This window comes from Falco peregrinus, chromosome 13 (genome assembly GCF_023634155.1).
Source record: "Falco peregrinus isolate bFalPer1 chromosome 13, bFalPer1.pri, whole genome shotgun sequence".
Classification (NCBI taxonomy): Eukaryota; Metazoa; Chordata; class Aves; order Falconiformes; family Falconidae; genus Falco; species Falco peregrinus.
In genome coordinates this window covers 8,417,823-8,438,434 of record NC_073733.1, presented here as the reverse complement: position 1 = coordinate 8,438,434, position 20,612 = coordinate 8,417,823, and the positions used below count along the sequence as shown (strand labels likewise).

At 40.7% G+C, this 20,612-nt stretch overlaps 1 protein-coding gene across 7 annotated transcripts in view; it reads right to left on the bottom strand.

The window, feature by feature from the left end:
* KIAA1210 (KIAA1210 ortholog) overlaps positions 1-20,612 on the bottom strand; it is a 45,853-nt gene continuing 25,241 nt past the window's right edge. For all 7 annotated transcript variants that reach the window (XM_055818083.1, XM_055818084.1, XM_055818088.1 and 4 more), the window contains 9 exons: positions 19,374-19,503; positions 16,692-16,850; positions 15,576-15,641; positions 11,534-11,746; positions 10,324-10,426; positions 7,634-9,226; positions 6,725-6,876; positions 5,938-6,043; positions 1-2,220 (listed from right to left, as the gene is read on the bottom strand). In XM_055818083.1, coding sequence (XP_055674058.1) covers positions 2,048-2,220; positions 5,938-6,043; positions 6,725-6,876; positions 7,634-9,226; positions 10,324-10,426; positions 11,534-11,746; positions 15,576-15,641; positions 16,692-16,850; positions 19,374-19,503 — 2,695 coding nt within the window. In that variant the 3' untranslated portion in view covers positions 1-2,047. The remainder of the gene's footprint in view (positions 2,221-5,937; positions 6,044-6,724; positions 6,877-7,633; positions 9,227-10,323; positions 10,427-11,533; positions 11,747-15,575; positions 15,642-16,691; positions 16,851-19,373; positions 19,504-20,612) is intronic.

Sequence of the window (20,612 nt, the reverse complement as noted above, 5' to 3'; positions counted from 1 at the left end):
TTGACCAAAGACCTCTCTTTATTTTTTCCTTCATGAATGAGGGCCGTCTATCACTCTTCCCAGGAATTATAACATCATCACTAACAACAGCATTTAATCATAAAACAAATAAGGGAATGGAATACAAAACAGGTTCCTTCAAGACAAGGATTACAAAAACATATATACATACCAAACATAAAAGACAGAAACAATATTAAGATCAAAAGCCAACACAAGGAAAGAGAGATTATAGTATCATTTGCAGTACTTTGGGTGAAGGATCACAATCCACACTAATAAAAAGAGGAGAGTTTGCTGAATATAGAAATCGCAGGTATTTTACACCAGGTCAGTAAGCTTGTGATGGGACAGCAGCTGTACAAAACTTCAGGAATCAAAGCTGAGTATGTTCATTTACATTACACTTAAAAGTTTCAGAGAAATACAAATGTTTTGGTTCTTTGTAAGAGAAGATATGCTTCCTAAGATAGAGAAAAGCAAGTAGTAAAACAGGCGTGAATTACCAAGCCAATGTGAAACTCTTACTCTTTCTGGTGTTAGTATAAAATACACAGCATCTCTAGCTTCAGTCAGCCTACTTGGGTGAGTAAGTCTTCACCTATATTTAAAAAAAATCACAGTCTAGGTCCTAATAAATACTGTTTTCAAATTGCAAGAGCTACATGTTAAATACAGGCCAAGACTGGAAGATTAAAGTTTTGCTTCAGCTGACCTGAAACCAAATTTTTTATTTTGTAGTTAATTCTACCAACAGGTAATATTTTCCTTAAAAATACCTACCAACTTTTCAGCTAAAAACTGTCCAACAGCCAAGTCAGCCTTCAAATTTTGCACTGACTGTAAACAAAAACTACATAAATGTACAATGCTGCCGAAACTGAAAAGGACCGGTAAGCACCGCTGCCACTTAACCCACTAACATAATTTTACAAAGCTTCTTTTTCAAATGACTGCTTCCTTCAAAATCAACAGCACAACTTCCATCAACTTAAGTGACTGCAATGCCAGGCCCTGAGAGAAAAATCCCTTCCCAGCTGCACATTCTTAGACCAATATTGAGTTACTGGTTAAAGACTGATGCAGCAAGGAGGAAAGCAGATGCCCCTTTTATCACTAGTATTAACACAACTGACTAAACCCATATCCACATGAACACGGAGAGTAGAGTGGCACTTGCTGAAAACAAGATGCCATCTTTTAGGTAGCCAACAGTTCCCATCCCCAACATCTCTTTAAGAGAGACAATTGGCTGAGGAATCTCACAAATAAAAAATCACCATTTGCCATAATTAAATAAGGGTTGGGGTTTTAGGGTTTTTTTGGTAGAACGGCCAAATTATCCCAGATTTCAAAAGGTGTAACCAAAAGCATAGAATATGCTAGAGTGTGGTGATTTTCCAGTGCATGGGAGAGAACAGGTGTGGTTCTGGGCCATTCCAGCTGGCATCAATGAGCAAAGCACAAGACCCACAGTGCTGTGACTTCAAAACATCCAGGAACCAGAATTCCTCCAACTCCTACTGCTGTTCAGATCTTATAGCTATCAAAAACCAGATCCATTAACAATCAGAAGCAAAGTCAGACTGCCCATCCCAGAGCATTAAAGAAGCATGATGATACCAATGCCCACAAGTCATGACGTGTCAGTGCCCAGCATTGTATCTATTCTATAGCAAACATTAATTTCTTAGCCAAAATCACATTGCACAAAATACTGTATAGTCTGTGGAAACTTTAAAAACATATTCTGCAAGGGAAACGTTTCAAAAGCCTGAAGCATGTCTTCTTAGAACATCACTGTCAGATGTGTAAAGATATAACAAATTCATCAAGTTTTCCTAGCATTTGGTAGTAGGAAATGCTCAGCTTCCTAATACTTCCAATTAAGCCTGTGATGGCATTTCTTCATTATGTATTTACATACAACAGTCCGATCAAAAGTTTTAAGGCTCTTATTTCTCAAAAAAATGGTCACAGTAAATAAGAGATTAAATGGCGTTAACACAGCTATTGGCAACACAAAGAAGGATGCTCATGTCATTTGCTATTGTACAATCTGGGGCATTTCACTCCATGCTTTGGCTTTCTTCTTGGCCAGGGATAGCCATGGTGGTTCAGCAGGGCTGCATGGTGTCATTGGCAGGTTAGAGGAGTGTCTGGCTTCCTTTTCAACAGCAGGAATCACAGATGCTTCCTGAGCAATAGGTCCAACTTTACCTGCCAAGAACAAGATATCCATCACTCATCAGAAGCCTAGAGAGTTAAGAACTCAACGTCTGCCAATAGTATTTCCTTCTCTCTAAAGCAATTGTTATACAGCCTGGAATATTTGTGACTCAAAAATAAGTCAGAGGAGTTGTTAAACTGGGTATTGCTAGCACTATCTGGTCCAGCTACAGTAACAGCAAGGACGAGCTATTGCGATGGAAGAACTGATACTGAACTGTTAGTGAATAATCTGCCCATAGAAGAATCTTCTTGGTCCCAACAGCAAGTGTCTAAGCCCTGATAAACGAAGTTCTTCAAAATTCTTCAAGCATGTGGAGACTATAGCCCCAGGTATTTTTATCATTCATATTCTTGGCTAACACATTTCTTAATCTTTTCAAACTCTTAATTTCCATGACAGTGCACAGCAAGGAGTTCCACAGGCTTATTCTGCTCTGTGAGTGCAAGAAAGTCTAGAAATAAGACTCCTGAGTATGCAGGAAAATGGAAACAAAATATCTGCAGGGAAAATATCACCCCAGGCTTGCTTCAGGGTTGAAAGTGACTGGTATATGTTTTTCAACACTGAGAAGTCTTAAGGATTCTTTTTTTTTTTTTTAGTCTTCACTGTTGGCACAAATATTGCTCCAGCAATATCATTAAAAACTAGGTAGGGATCAAACCAGTACTTTATGCTCTTGGGCTTGTAAGCCAAGAAGGTGGGATTCTGACGCGGCTAGGTGTTCCTCTTCACGTAGCCTAACACAAGCCTGTCATTCTCACAAAGGATGGAGGAATACAGGTAACACTCCTTGTATGGCTTTGAGTTACTATTTAGAAAAGGCCTCCTCCATCCACCTTGTTTGAAAATTTTCAAGATTAATGGCTTCAAACAGACAGCCTGGAACAGGGCTTCAGACAATGCAGCTCTGAACAGACGCAGCTCTCATTTCTGAAGACATGGTTCACAAGTCTTTCAATGTCATGCTCTCTTCATCCATTTCAACCCAGGCAGTACTTCATCTCTGCGTCTAAGTCAAACGGAGAAAATTCACGCTTTTTCTCATACTTGATTACTCTGTGTGTGGCATGTGGCAGGCATGATGCGGCTACTGTGCTCCAGCACAAGAACAGAGGCCACATGGGGACTTAAGCAATGTTAAGTACAAGAAGCTTGATCTTGCTTGCACTGAATTCAATAGAAAATGTCCATTAGTTCCATCAGTGAAACTCCTGAGCAAAGTCAAAGAAGTTTCTTATCTCCACTCAGGAGGTCTCTGGTCTTTAAAAACCCTGGCTCATTGGTAGTTCTTGCAGGAGGCAAGCTATACTTAGGAATACTGTAGAAAGTATCAAATTCATTAAAAACAGGGTGCAGCTCTACGTACACAGGTCATTTTTCAGAAGTACCTAAGAATTTAAGTGTTGCTGAAATTTTTGTTTTCAAAATTAATTTTAATGTTTTGGGAGACTTCCTTCTTTATAATAAACAAAAGCAACAATAAAGACCTTTGCATGCTCTCAACAGCACAAGGTAAAAACGAAACCTGAAAATGGTGGCTCATGCCTATTTGAGGGAAGATAGGTTCTGGAACAAACCCACCATTCTTAGGATGAAGTGGGAGAGAGAAAAGGCAAGCCAAGTAATCTTTCCTTGGTTATGACATGGTCTGCCACACAGCAGTAACAAAACAGTCACAGTCAGTGAAGTAAGAATCTGATTGCTTGGAATTCTCTTCTAAACTTAGCTGACCTTGAGCTGTCCTGGCTCTTGCAGTTGTGTGCAGGATGTATGTATTGCACAGAAACCTCAACCGTCCGTCAAGAAAACCACTAACAGTTAACGTAAGCCAAAAAGCACGATCCAAATTAATAACTCTTTTGGATACTAAACCTACATCCTTTCCACCACCAGCATCTTCAGCTAGACAAATGGCTGGTTGTACTAATGGGAACCAAACCAGAGAAGAGGAGAGTTTACATTTGGGGTTCCCAATTTTCTACTTCTGTGCTTACAGTGCTGAACATTTCCTAAACAATAGGGCATGGCTTTCTGAGCAGTAGAGAAGCAGTGTTTTCCTTAACCATCAGCACTGGTCAGAGCTCTTTGTGATATTCAAGGAGTGGAAGACTACAATATGACTAAAAATGCTATCCCTGGAGGGGAGGAAACAGTCATTGGATGTCAGGAAACCAGGCCAATTCTTGGGAAGAGGTGATGTAGGAAAAACTGTAATTCTGCTGCAAGGACTGCAAGTGGTGTAAGTTCTAGTAAACAAGTAGCAAAGTACTTTGCAGAGTTCTGAATTTTAACTGAAGGCTGCTGGGATTCCAAGGTTTAGATGATTTCAACACACAGAAATCCAGTCTGCTTGTGCCAGCATTTCAAAGGAAGACCTTCTAATCTGAGCAAAAAATCTCAGACTCTTTACATTTCATCTCTCACTTTGTACCTAAAACCGTAAGACAAAGCTGGCCTGTAACAGAATCCTTTTAAAAAACTATTGTATCTTAATCACACACACAGTTAGCTGGCAACTGACATCAGAGCCTCTGTGTTGGTGCACATCTTCAGCTGGTCAGCTACCTGTAGTAAGGGAGAAATCCTATTTTGTAGGACCCGTAGATTCAAAACTGGATAACATCTCTCTAAACAGCTACCATAGGGAGCAGGCACAGAGGTAACCCTAATATCTCTAATATAACATTTCTGGATGCTGGTGCATTATAAGGGCAAAGTGGCCAGGTGCATGCACTCTCTCTAGACAGTATCTCTTACTGACAGTGTCAGCAACCTGAAACAGAAAAGCCACTGCTCTGACACAATGGGGCATTTCTTATCTTCTTAGGCAGTATCTGAAATCAATAGCTTTCAGCTAGCACAATATGCTTTTAGAGCTAAAGAACCAGCTTATCTATATCTAGCTGGAGCGTGTCTCTGAGGTTTGGCACCACACTGAGTAAGCAGGGAGGGATATGCTGCAGCCCAGCAGTAGCCTTGGAAGAGGTATGTGAGTCACGATGTCTGAGTCACACTCTCCCGCGGCATCTGTCTTACAGAGAATCACAGCTGAGAAACACAGCTAACAGGCAGGAGAGGGGCCATCCAGCCTCTGTGCTCACCTGAGGGGGGAACTGTCTCTGCCTACATTATTCTTGATACATGTTTATCTATTAAACACATCCCACAATGGCAACTGAACACGCTCTGCAGGCAACCTATGCTATTCTGCGCTTCACCACTTTTATTGTTGGAAAGTATTTCCTAATGTTGAAGCTAAACCTCCCTGGGTGCATTTTAAGCTCACACAGGCCATAAAGACTAGTCTTGTCCCGTGCAGCAAATGAAGCTGTCTTCTCTAAACTCCACTCCCATCAGTAATTCCTGGCTGACTAGAGGTCTAGAAGACCTGACCTTTTTTGCTGCTCTCTTCTGGACTCTTTCCAACTTCAACCACTATTCTTTAGTACTGACCTTTGCCAGTAATAAATAACCATACAATTTATATGTCATTCCACGAACTGGCAGTGGAGATAAAAGTTCCTCACTTGCTTTCTCTGTTAAGTAAGCAAGCCAAAGCATTGACTTATATGCAAACTATAGTCTGAACAAGCTTTACATACAGTATGCTGATTATCAAAAAAGTAGTTATCTCCCCCTCCATTACCTGTCACCCACACCACTTAGTGGTGTAAACTATGTAAAGATACAAAGAAAGAGAGTACCTGCTGCAGCAGACACAGTGGTCTTTGTCTGCGTTTTTCTGTCCTGAGAGTTCAAGCTGGAAGGCATATTCTTCTTCAATACGTTCTCACTAGCACAGATCCCTTGCTACAAAAGGAGGAGAGAAAATAATGCAACTAAGAAACCCGCTGGCCACTGGCACTCATAAAGCTCCCCCTGGCAACATCTCTAAGCCTGACTGTGGAAATGCAGCAAGAGCCAGACCAGGGTGGCTGGGGACATCCTGTGGGAGAGACGGAGAAGGCAAGAAGGATGACAGCTGCTACAAATACAGGGTTACTTCACGTGCAGGCACGATATCTTTCTCTCTTACAGACAGAGAATTGAGGAACTTGCCCAAGCTGCACAAAAAACTTGTGCAAGCGTGAGTGGAAAAGTCAAACTTTCAGTACACAGTCTCCAAAGCATAGCAGAGAATGCAGCCTATAGGTCACTAATATTGAGGAAGCTAATGCAATTCAAAGTAGCTCTTGGGCTACAAAAGTACATTCTGGGCAATAGGCAACCTCTGAAAAGGTTCAGGTTTGAGTAGTGCAAAGGAACATATAGGAAGATCCAGCTCTGAAACTAATCACTGTGACAGCGTACATGTGTTTGCTCACTTGCATCATTTCTGTCTCAATACATCTGAGAGGCCAGTCTTTAAAACCTCTCTCCAAATAGTGCTCACAATATACCTCCCATGAAGATGATACTGAGTGGTTTGCAAAAGTACCCAGGCAATCTGGTGCACGATTCACAGCCATGCAAAATTACTTGGTACTCTACCTCCTCTTGATCCACTTTGGTCATAGCTTTGTCTTCAGCTTTATGTTCTTTGGCAAGAGGGTGATCCTGGAAACCCTTTTGTTTTAGTTTTGCCATGGAGACCCAAGCTGGTTCAGAGGAAGCTGTTTCCAAATGTGGAGAGGAGACTTTTTCTACAAAAGAAGCATTTTTGAAGGAAAGAAGGGATTTTTAGGTCAAGTCCGTCTAAAGCTAGTGTTTTTTGTTTTAAATCCTTCAGCATCTGTAATACCCTTTGAACACTGCGGAGATAAAATTACCTTCCCTGATGATTTTGTCCTTGGCAATAACTGTTTTCTGTTTATTCTGGAGTTTTTGACCTGACTCTGCTTCCGTTTAAGTCAATGGCAAAACTCCCACAGAGACCACTGTGAACCGGATTTTGCCTTTGAAACAACATCCTTACATTGCAGATTAAATGAGCATGATAACCATTATTTTTTCATGTAGGCCGTTAAATACAGGCTGCCTTTTCACTTTTTAAATATTTTAAATGAAGTGACTGTAGAAAAAAATCACACCTAATGCAACTCCTAGTTAAGGTTTTAGCTGCTGCAGTCTGGAAAATTAACTACAAAACAGCAGCAAGTTTTAAAAAGCTGTGTTAAAACTCCAACTATATGTGCAAGTAGGTCACACCAGAAATCTTTCAGAGGCCCTTAAGCTATTACTCTGTTGTTATTCTTGCTGGAACACACCCTTCATTAAGATAAGTCAAGAATTCTCTTGACTGGCCAAGTCATCAAGCCAATTAAATTATAGTGCTGACAAACTCAAGGCTGAATTTGGTCCTTGTCAAGAGGACTTTTATCTTTTGTTTTCCATTCTGCCAAGGTTCTTACATGACCACTGTTATTTACAATGTCTGGGTAAAAATACAGCATAAAATACCTGAAGGTTTATGACCATTTTGCTTCTTTGCCACTTCTTCTGATCTTGTCTTGGGAGAATTTTTGTCTTCTAGGAGATCTGTTTTTTTAACAAACGATTTTGGGCTGATAGGAAAGCACAGAGGTGGCTTCCCAGTGCCCACCAATTTCTGATCCTCTTTAACTGAAGCAGAAGCAGCAACAGGAACAGCTGAGGGGATCAACTTTGGAGATTCCGCACGGCTTTCACTCTGGTATTTGAGTAAAGAAGATGTTCTCCTTAGTCTGACCCCAAATGGGTTTTCAACGTTTTGTGCTTCATGGTCAGCCCACTCCACAGAAGTCAAATGAAAATCACTGTCCTTACAATCTCGATCAAATCTACCCGAGCTGTTTTTTGCCGATTCCTGGATGACTACATCAAAACGTGTGTGTTCTTTCATCATACCTTCAAACAACTCTGGTCTTATAGGGGACGTTGGGGAACTTCTGGTATAGGAATCTTCCTTTGAATTTGAACCCCCTGAAAGAGATCTTTGCCATGCTGGTGCAATGGTAAATCTGACTGGTTTAGCAGAAGCAGTCTTCCGTGGAGTTTTAACATTTTCATCTGAAGATGGACTGTCTTCCACTGTTTTTCTGTGAGAAGCTGTACTGCTTATCTGGTACTCCTTACTGTCATCAGCGGAAGAGATATTACTCTTCAAGCCAGCCAAACTGGAAGAGGCAAGACATCCAATGGAAAGTCTTTCAGAAATATTTGAGGTGTTGGCCTGTTGACTGCCTTGGTTACCCTTCGAAACAGGAACAGTTTCTGCTTTAAAACATACTTCCAATTTACTGGGAGGTAGCATGCAACCTGCTTCCAAGATAAATGCAGCAGTGTCTATTAATCTTTCTGCATTGCCTTTGGATGACTGAAATTCCATTCTTTCACAAGTTTCTTTGTCATTTCTTCTTACTGAGCTGTTTTCAGGCTTCAAAACAGCTACCGTCTTGATGTCAGAAGACTCTGAATCAATTACCACAATCTGTGAAGGGCCTGGCGCAGTACCTGAGACAATGTGGTTGGACTGATTCTCAATAGTACCCAAGCAGGCTTCTACTTTGCCAATAAACAGTAGATCCCCCTTTTCCTGGTCTTTAATGTTTGGGTCCACAGAATTTACTGAGGACCTTTGTGTAACCTCTGCCAATATATCCTTGCCCTCTGTTTCCACACCATTGCTAAACAAGTCAGCTGCTACTATGTCTGGAAACACAACAGCTTCTACTCCAATTTGTTGTGATTCTGGAAATGTAGATACTTCAGTATTGTTGTTTTGCTGATGTAATGTCAATTCATCAGCAGACTCATCTGAACAGTGTGACATTTTTGCACTGTGATGCTCCTCCATGCTCACTGGAGAAGACTCAGGTTTCAGAAGGGGTGCAGCTGCTTTATAGTGATGGTCCATGCTGGGGAGGCATGTATCCTCTTGCAGCAAAGCACACGAGTCTTCTGCCACAAGTGTGGAATCATGAGAGTCATGGGCAGCATCAGTGGGACTTCTTACACCTTTTGTCTCCATAGGATCACCTCCCTTTGCACAATACCCCACCTGGGCTGATAATCCTATATTAAACAGAGGAAAAGAGTGTGCACTTAAAGGTTACCATACAAGCACCATCTGCATCAGTAATTCATTCCAGTTAGTGCAGTCATTTAGCACACGTTCCTCAGGTGTCGGCACCATTGCCTGATAAATAAGGCTGTCGAAAGTGTATTTAGAAATGGGCTGTCCAAGTGAGGAGACTATAAAGGTTTTAGTTCAAACATATCTAATCCCAGGAATGACTGAAAGTTGTTGTCTGCTTAAGTGTACCAAATCAGTTGCTCTTCAGTTCTTTTCTGTGCATACCACTACCTCTAAGACTACCAGCCAGATTTCCCTAGACATTTCTTCATGTGTGCGCCTAGAGCAGCTGTCTAGAATGATCTGGAGGATTTTCTGTATTTCAGCAGAACATCTTAGCATCAGGTAGCTCTTCCTCCTGCAGCTCCAGCAGGGCTGCTGAACATCTGGATAGCTTAGATGTGTCTGCACACACAGTAACTCTGATGTGTGACAGCATCAGGTCCTGAGTCCGCCCTGACAACAAAGTGTCAACATTCCCACTACACTATAGCCTTATCATCAGCCAGTGCATTTGTAATGCAGTGTTAAAGAGAAAAGTCTTCAGTGCTGTTCTGGAGAAATTTCATTCGTTTTTAGAATTTAAAGATACAACTGTGTTACCACTGGCAATTAACTACTATTCACATGATAAGAGGGGAGGTGGCAAAGGAAGATATAGTAAACACAAGCCAATTAAAGTCACCTTACACACATAACAGATATAATGCTGAGGTTAACATTTTTCTGAGTATCACAGAACTCAGATCCCCAGTCAACGAGCTCTAGCCAACTGTGTAGCACACAGGTACTTCTGAACATGCAGCTTTCACCTCATGTATTTTTCAATGCTGCTCTCAAAACTCACCATTCAGCACCACTGCGTTGAGTGGAGTACATGACTTTTCCATCATAACACTTCAACAGCCAGGACTGGTTTTATGATATAAAACCAAAAGATGCCTAGTTTGAAAGGACTTACAATGCAAATAGGTCCTGTCAGCTTTATAGGGAAGAGTTCACGGACCCAAAGTAGCAATACATAAGTCTTCATTACCTTCCCAATCACTTTTATGCTGGTCATTTGCAAGTAATTCTGTCGAATTTCCCTTCTTTTCTGGAGTTGCAGGAAGACATGCTTCACTTTCCAGCTCTTCCACCTAATGATGTGCAGTAATATCTTTTAATTAAAGAATAATGCACAAAAAATGTATTTTATACACACACATGTTTATGAATACTCAGAACATAGACGCAAAACCCCCATCCTGTAATTTACCAACACTGTGGGTAATGTACTATTTCAGTTAAGAACCTAGAAATCATTCGTGTTTAAAATGTCAAATGCAGCCCACTGATGTCTCTTGAATCTGAAACATTCTGGGATTGACATATTCTGAGTGAACAAGTACATTTTTAAGACATCACCAAAGCTAACTGGTGGCATAGAACAGACCAAGCCATTGAGAAGAGACATTACCACTGCTTCTGGTACCTCTGATTGACTCTCCACAATTAGCTTTTCTTCAGCAGTTGCACCAGCTGCAGCACAAAGAATATCCAGCAAAGATGTCATAAGGCCCAAATTTCAAGGAAACCTCATTCTATATTACTCTCATCCTGAATTCCCCTGTCACGCTCCTCTCGACCTTTCTCAGGGCAGTGCACTTCTAAGTCCAGGACAGATTTTTGGGCATGATTCTCTGATGGAGAGGTGAACATGCAGTAGAGAAGCATAACTCCTTATTTCTGTTATGCTCCAGATCAATAACCTTTTCAATCTGGTGAACTTCACCTTCACAATGTGTTTCCTAGAAGCCAGGATGAGAAGCATCTCATCCTAATTTCCCACATGCAGAGCCACATTCCTTCCCAAAGTCCTTCAGTCTTTCCTTTGACAAACAAAGAATAAAGTTAAAGCTAATCTGAAATAGTTTGTAGAAATAGATTTAAGCTTATTTAAAACTGAAAACTAGGTTTTCAAACAACAGAAATGCTTTTACAAGTGAAGTGTAACCCACAAACTTTTTGGCTAAATAATGAAAAACCAAAGCTGCACTTTTCTTTAGCTCCCATGATAATGAAGTTTTCTGAGTCTTTCTTTGGTTGGTTGGTTGGTGGATAATAGGTGGTTTCCCATTTTCCAATGGAAGATTAAAAAAAAAAAGTAATGTGGACAGGAAAGAAGAAGAAATAAATATTAAAGTAACAGTTAAAAATTCATATCCACTTCCTTCTGCGCAGTGATTCTTCCCCAGAAAACTTACCTGGGGAGTTTGCTGATTCTTGTTGGTAAAGCCCTTCTGTTTCCGTGGGTTTATGGCAATCCTGTGCCTGGCGGCTGAGGTGTCCAGGCAGCCAAGGGGACTGGCAGGGATGGTGAAGTCAACAGGAAGGCAGCTGCTGCCCCGAGAGCTGGGGGCCCCCAGAGTGGCGGAGGATGAAGGACTGATGGGCCTGGAGGAAGCTCCAGAAGGTATCTGTAAAACACAAACACATCACTATACGTTTTGTTTGGCTTCCCCACATCTCTGAAACAATTCCTTGCCTAGCTCATTCCACTTCAGAAGCCTGAAATGGCTGTATTTCTGGACATAAATCCTCACTTTAAAATGCATGTCTAATGTCGTCTCTGCATAGAAATTACTCAGTTCTGTGTGTTCAGCTGTATGTTACACAAAAGTGAGAAATTCCTGTCTCTGCCTCTCCCACAGTAAGAGCCTCAGCTTGTCCCCCTCCCAGTTCTTAACCGGAAAACCATTTGCAATATATGTATACACCAGCAGGAGACACTGGTGCAGTTTTTATAGCTGCTTTTTCATCCCAACAATGTGACACATTGCAGGAGTACATTATTAAAAAGCCACAAAAGTAGCAGGGATGCTTGCTCCTCATTATCTGTATTTCTAAGAAAGTTACTAAAGCCACTTTGCTCTTTTAATATCCACTCTCCCAGGAAAATCAAATGCTCCTCTCCAACAAGTATCCCAGAACCATCTTCCAGACAGTGATGCGGATCTCACCCTTGCAGCAATGCTGCTCTGGGGATCTAAACAGCAGTAACCTTAAGTTATGCTATGAAAAATAAAGGGTTAACATAATTGTTTGTAGAGGGACCCCTAAACGTGCAGTTTGGTTCGTTGTGTTACTGCTTTCGAAACATAGACCAGACGTTGGAACATTGGCAAAATTTCACAGGCATGCCAAACAAGCTTCATTCAGTGTAACGTACCTCCTATTTTGGCTTTGGCCATAAAGCTAGGTGAAACACAGCCATTTAACTGCACTTGGCATTCAGATTTTAGTTTTATTTAGGCTTAGGATATAACACAGCATTTAAAACATGTATGGTGATGAAGTTTTAAATATAATGAAAATATCTTCCTATCCGAGCTACAAAAATTGTCTAGGTACATTGCTTTGTGTTTAAGATAACTAAAAACAATTCCTTTATACTCCATTGAATTTTTTTAGTTCCTAGATCTGAAATAAACCACAACAGAATGTATTATGACAGATACAGACTCTTCTCATGAAAAATTTACATGCTATGAAAGACAGAAAGAAGAACACAGCTAGCAAATGAGCTAATTACTGTTATAATTCTACAAGATTAATGATAAACCTGGAAGGATCATAAGAACTTACAAAAACAGTAACACTGTTACTCATTTCTACATACAAGTTCTTCTGCCTTTCAATTATAAAATGACGGTTGTGCTTATTTAATATAAAAACACCTGCAGCTGAGCTACTGCTGTACACAAACAGCAAATTCCCTACTCCACTGAGGATTCAGGTATTTTTGTCTCTGCACACTGACAGTTGGTAACTTCTCTCAAGGACAGCGCAGCAGACACAAGATTTCCACATCAGTGTTTAAGTGTAAGATAGATTTGGTGTTTGTTGGTTATTGGGCAGATGCAGGAGCCTGCACAAGGAGAATGCTGCAGCTAGGAGACCCATTTCCTGAAAAGTGTTTGTGCCAGCCCCACGAGCTGAGACCCTGTTTTGGTTTTAATCAGTCCTGGTTGAAGATGCCAACAAGGAAGTTAGATTTCCATAAAGGTTATCTGGAAAAGGCAGGGTAATGCTGGCTAATGTCTCTGCGAAGTCACTTGCTGCTTGTTTTGAGTGATAGCCTCACATTTAGCTTTAGATTAGCCAGAAAGTAGGTCTTCATAGATGTGGAAAGCGCTGAGAAGTCACATGCATAACACAGCAGTGTTTCACGCAGAGGTGACAGCAGCATGAAGCTCTTGGAAATCCCAGTGAAGCAGCACAGGGAAAAGAAATGAATTAACCATCATCTCAGCAAGATCCATGCAATGGTAAAATGTAAACTACTACACTGTGTGTAACTTCAGATTGCTTAGGCTCAAATCCTCTTTTTCCTTTACTATATTCCTGTACAACACTGTTAAATGGAATAACTGGTGTAGATTTCTTGGCGCTTTTCACAATTGTCCTCATCTTTGGGATGAGATTTTTCAGTTTATAATTTGTGTTCTGCTAGCTCAAATGCTGGTATTACATAGTTTCAAACGCTACTGCAAAAAATGATGATTATTTAGGAAAAGGGTTTTTATTTCATTTAAACATCTTGGCAAGATTTCTGCTAAGCCAGGCTCCTGACTAAGAAAAGTATTTGGGTAAAGGAACATACATGATACTATAAAGAAGCTAGCCAGATTCCTAGTGAGTTTGGAAGAAAAAGGAAGACACTTTAAGTGGGGAATCCTGTGCAATACAGAAGAGAGAAAAAAATTTTCTCCTGTCCCTGCCTTTCTTTCTTGTAAGAGATGAGGTTGTAACACTGAAAGGGCTCAAAAGCTTCAGAACTGGATAGAAAAGGGCTTTTTGCACTGTAAGGAAAAACAGAATGTAGGCTTACAAAAATGGAGCATTTTATTCAAAATATAAGACAGGAGATAAGTTAATAAAATGTACATTGAAGTAAAGATAAAATATATAAAAGAAATTACTAAAAATAATTACGTTCCAAGTTACCTAGATCACTTGGGCCTCTAAAGTGGTGTGACTAGTAATCTGCTATGAGGGGGAGACATTGCTTTATCTTTCTATCCCTAAAGGAAAAGATCTAGGAATAACTGAGCGGGAGAGTGTCTGATCTCAACCACAGATAGGAAAGTTGAGCTAGCCTTGCCCAAAGGTTGCTCTCTTCCTTCTCAAAGGCTGGCCAAAGAGAGAGGGAAAGGGAAAGCTTCCTTAGCAGTGGGGCTGGCACTAACTGACCCTCAAGGTCCTTCCCTGGCTGCTTAAGACCTTCTTAATCAGGGAGGAATCTTCTACATACCCTGCTACCTCCCCTTTACGTGTGGGCTAGTCTCAGTTTCACAAAGGGTTAGATTTTGTTCTCTCTGGTGAGCTTTTCAAACAGGGATTTTGTATGGAAGACTGCAAAGCTTGGGCTAAAAAGACCTGTAGCTGTTCTGGACCCATAATTATTCCCCTTCTCAGCTCTGTGGCAGATTACCTTGCTAGACAAGGACTATTCCATGAACCAATCAGCTCTACCAGAGCGGCAGCTGCCATTGTCACTGGCATTTGAAGACCTCATTGGCATAACTGTGGTCTGACTCGTCTTTTAGACATTATATTAACACTGGAGAAAGGCAATACAAGCAAATCTTGCAGGCTTGTCTTGAAAGCGTGAGATGGGCAGGAACTAATTAAGCTTCAAGCAGCAGGGACAGACTGTAAATTTTTCCAAGCTGGTCAAGGTTTAGATTGTGTTGGTCTGACAGGAGAACCTGATACTTCTGATGGTCACTTATCATCCAAAGAAAACTGCAAATTAACACAGACCTTTTCCTGTATAATACATGGTGTCAGAAAGCGCTGATACTGCAATTATTTCCCATGATAAGAGATGCAGCGCATTGCCTACAAGCCACTGCTGATGGGCAGGTGTTTAAATTAGACTACTGCTGTTGTTGGGTATTGGGGCTCTGGGACATGGAAATGGAACTGAAGTGCTTTGCCTTCTTCAATTTTCTGTTGTATAAGTTTACAGATTCATACTGTGTCACAAAGCTGACTATGCTGTTCACACAAACCACCTACCAGTAGATTTCTGCCTCTACCTGGTTCTTATTCAAAACTCTGAGAGAGGTATATTTTCAGTATCATTTGCATCACTCTGGAGTGTTTATGAATTGTTTGCTAGGATACACTGTACCCAGAACAGATTTAAAAAAAAAAAAAAAAAAAAATTGTACTGGGTCCATACAGACACCACACATGCTGTCTCAGGAAAGTTTATTAGCAGGAAAAGTAGCTATTTACCTGTTCATCTTCACTGTCTGTCCCGCCTAAACTCAAAGAGCTATGACGCTGAACAGGGTTGGAGGACTGTGGGATAAAATAAGGAAGAGGGTAAGTCAAGGAAAGTATCACATTGAATTATCTGGGACTGGATATCCAGTGCTAATTATGAGAAAACACAAAAGGAAAGATAAAGGAAGGGTCACCGAGTCCCTGCCTCATAGAGTAAGTTTCATTTGTTCACTGGGGATCAAACAGAAAGCAGGGGAGCTTTATCTTGCTTATGAGATATGCCATGAAGGTTGACCGCGTGAGGCGATATGTTTTATAAAGTTATTTTGGCTTATTGTTTTAAGATATTCAAATTTACAAATGCTCACATGTTCACTCAAGTCCAAAATCATGCATCTGCTGTGAGAAGGCAATTCTTAAGATAACCCAAACTCCCTCTGAGTCCCACCAAGACCTGTTGTCCTCACTTACAGCATTGTCACTTTCCTGTCAATACAACTAATATTGCCCTAGTTTTGAGCTATTCCATTCTAAAACCAGTAATTGTTTAAGATTCTCTTGCAGTCCCCATTATTTTTGTTTTCCTCACTAGCTTTAAAACACCTAAAAGTTCTTTCCATTTCACAGGTGCAGGAAACTGCCAATCTCTCCAGCTCTTTGAAGCTGGAAAACGGAAAGTTTGTTCGTGCAGCGTAAGTACCTCAGCTTGTTCTCAGACTGGAAGCAGAACAGTCACAGTAACACAACACTCACCCGTAAATAATTGACTTTTTATGCTTTCTGTCATACAGACCTGCCAGGAAAGACTGCCTTGCCCAAAGGCACTGACAGTTGTCATATCAACTGACTTTCTCTCCTCTTCCCCTAATGATTTAGATCAGAACTGCCCCAGCATTGGTCTACATAAAAGCATAAAAAATTGTACTCTGAAAGGGTATTTGTAATGACACTTCCTAAGTAACCCTCATAGTGACAAGTCCACGATCCACGTAGGCAATTTGTTCTAGTTCTGGCTGATCTGTACCATCAGATTTTATCACAAGCAAGCAAAAAGGTCCTCCTGTTCTCCAAACAGATTTTATCTTTTCTGTACAGGTGGTCACTGAAGTGACATAACAATAGTACCTTGCTTGGTGAATCTGTCAGAACTTCATGAAGGGTTGAAATTTCAGGAGGGCTTCTAGGTAAACCATCATCTTCAGAAACAGCACCTGCATCTTCCAGTTTCTTTCCAATTATAACAAGAGGAGGTGATCCAAGTCTGATGTTCGGCTGCAACTGAAGCTGTGGTTGAAAAGAAATTTAGAATATAGACTTTTAATGGCATTATTTATAAAGGACATTTTGGACACTTTTAACCCAGGTGCTTCCATTAGGCATGCAGAATCTATTTGTTAACAAAAATACTTGAAGAAACAGACTGCTTACAGAAAATAGCCATTAATAAAATCTTATGTAGTTATATTCATGAAAGACCCATCATTGGAACTAGCTTTGGTACAAAATTAAAATCACTATCAGTTTTATTCAGTAAGTTACCAAAGACAGAAATTTCACCATTCCAGAAAACTTACAGCAGTTTAACTCAGTTTAAATTTAAAACATTAAAAATTCTAGATTTAAATATTCTTTAAATAATTACATGTATTTGAATGTTCCAAATAGTCACACAAAGTTTTGTCAGTCAGCAGTTCTCAGCCCCAGGTTTATATGGTCAGCTTTCCTTTACAAAGCCCTTCCAGATATTGAGAGCTTGTCACCACCCTCTACCACACAAGTAGCTGAGTCCCACTTTTTATACAAACACAATTTAATTCAGTTTCTAGTCCATCCTAATGAACTGCTTGTTAATTTTCCCCAGCATCACATCCTGGTCCTGCCTACAGCAAGAATGATAATGGCAGCCAGGAACAACTTTGTTTGTACAGGAGTGTGGGGATTCTTTTCCAAGATTGCACAAAAGAATGCTCTGGCAGGCTCTGACCTTAGAAAAATAAAACAAAGTCTGCAACCTCACAAGCAGCCAGATGTTCTCTCAAACTAAAAAAGTTCAGATCTCAGGAAACACCACTCTTAAAATTCTTGGCTTAAGTCTGTCAGCTATGTCAAAGCTGGAACAGAAACAAGGTCTGAAGCAAAACTTTGTCCTTCAACTAAAAATGTCTCGACTGAATATTCCCAAGATAAATATGCAGACCTGTTTTTTTTCTGTTTCTTTGCTTATTAAACCAGACTGGGAAATTCTAGGTCCAATTCTGTGCTTTTCTGCAAGCTATGAATTCATTTATATCTCTGTAAAACAGATCTAAATAGCTGACATTCTTATTCAGCAAGATTCACTTGCAATGTTAATTCCTATGGATCTAACAACCACGCAGGGTAGCACAATGTTACCCTTTAATCCACCAGTCTCCCATTTCAAACAGCTTTCTCACTCTCTTACCCACAACAGAGAAGTATCACTGATACCAGCTGCAAAAGAGCTGCAAAAGCAGGACAAACTGATGACAAACTGCACAAAGACTGCAATATATGGGCAAAACAAGACATAAGACATACCTGTGCACTTCACGGGAAAGAAAATAGAAAGTCAGTTTTGCTTTTCTCTCTTTTCACAACTTCCCATCTTTGATTTATTAAATTTATTACATGCAGACAGCAAAGTGTTGTGGGGAAAACTCTGAATCTACAGTCTGTCTTCTACTGGTAGAAGTTAATTTACATTGCTAAGAAAGTAACAGCTTTTATTAGTGCTTGGCTTTTATTCTGGCAAGAGTCAAGCTCACAGAAAAAGGCTGTCTTTTATGGCTATAAAAATAGTGCTGGTGGTATTGTATTAACACACAGGATGATGGACAGATGAAGAGAGGGCACAGTAGACTAGAGATAGCATGAAAAGAGCTTTTTTTCCCTGACAAAGTTCTGTCATATATAAACATGATTTCTCCTGCTACTCCTATTGTTATGCAAAAAATACCCTGAATTGAAGCTTAGCCTATTTTGCAGTCTTATGGAGGAACAAGTCCCTCTGTGCATCTTCTGTTACTTAACATGTGATGCAACTGGGTTTTGCAACATGAAGCTCACACTGAGCAAAGGAAGAATTTCAATGGCTTTTGGCTGCTTTATCAACAGTTTGTTTTCAGACTCTGGAAAAACCTTAAACTTTTATCTCAATGCTCTGAGCTGGGCTGTTACTTAAATGTAATTAATATAACCAACAGTTGATAAGGGAGCTGTCAGCGAGGGTTCAGTATGTGCTTTGGAAGACGGAAATGACCCAGCAGAATACAGTATCCTTTGCTGGCAGAGATCGGAAGAATAATGATATAAATAAAGCTGTCACTAAGATTGCCCTGACATATTCATCATCCCACACATTTACATAGCTGCTGGTGCTAGCTAGTGAAAACAACATAGCCAGAAACTGCCAAAAAGAATAATATATAAAGAATAACAGTGCAAGGGACATGCTATAGAATAAATAAATGGCCTTAACCCAAAAGCAGTAGCTATGAAGTTCAGAATGGAAATCCCATTGGAAGAGGAAATGCTCATTAATGAAAGTTTCCAAGAGTCCATGAGCTGGATTCATGTCACACACTGAGACGTGGGCAAGGCTGAAAGCACTGGGACTGCTCAAAGATGCAGCTTCCAAGAGGCAGAATAGATCCAAAAGTAGTGAATCTGGCTTTGGACACTTTAGTCAACAAAATCTTAAGGCACACAGCAGAGGAATCAAGCAACAGTTTCCTAGGAGAGAGCTAATACAGAGCAGCACCATTAATGAGGGGGCAGTGACCTCACCTGCAAAGCTTTCACTCTTCCAGGTATGTTTTCCTGAGACAACATGTCACCCGCCACATTTCCTGGTGCAGACTCAAAAATGAAGACGCTGTCATGGGACAAGGCTTTGTTTCCCATGCTTCCTTTGGGCCTGGGAAGGAAGGAAGAGTGGTCAGTGCACTGGGTACAGCCCTCCAACACTCCCCTGCACTACTTCACCAGGGCAGAAGGATCATAAAGATGCCAGGGTGGGATGCATCTCACTTAACTTCAGATCTGTGCATGTTAACTGCCTAAGGTAGTCACTGCTAGCTCCTTTTATACTCAGGAGGGAGGAAAACCCACTTTTTAGGATGCTGATCTAATGCAGGTGTTGAGCATCTGCATTGAACACACAGGTCAGTTTATGTGGACTAGGGAGGGAATCCAGGGTGATTAGGTCAGATACTGGGATCTAGTTGGATGTATGCCACCTTGAAAGATGTCTACAGCACAGAGGAGGGCAACATGAGTCCCCTGCCCTCCTTTGGTAGCAACGTGCCTAGCATGAGACATTCAGGATACAACCTTTGCAGCCTGGTGTGTGTCATACCTGCCAAAGATCGTGGATTATCTTTCCCCTTCCTGCAAATGCAGGCAGAAAATGTAATTCCGCTAATTAACAAACAAGTCAAATCCTCTCAGGTCCAGCAATTAAAACAGTTCCATTCACCTGCATCATGAACGTCACCAGATCCTAAGCATATTAAAAAATGTAGAGGGGACAAGCGTCCATGGCCATAGTTACATACCTGTACGTGGTCAAGTTAAAGTACCCAGGTTAAGATATTCCTGCTCACTGGGTTAAGATATATGCTCACTGGGTGTTCAGCCAAGTGAAGCACTGATGAGTTCCCACAACAGCTGTTAACTGAGTTGTAATCAATTAAGATTGATTGGGGCTGGGCTATTAAGTTTTGCAGGGCAAATTATGCACTTGGGTGGCACAACAAGGCAGGCTCCAAATCTTTTATTCACCAAGTTCCACCAGCATAGGCAGACACTGTCTGTACATTACTTTGTCCAAAAGACACAAGGATGGCCTCTACCAGGATCTTATTCTAGAATTTAACTGGAAAACAACAGAGAATACTCTCACGTTGTTGACCACCAGCCTCGTAACTCACAAGCTACAAGGATTCTTTCGCTCAACTGCCATGCAGGCAATGTTCATTGTCTCTGAAAGTTTTAATGTGGGTAACGGGATGATTAGGAACAGAA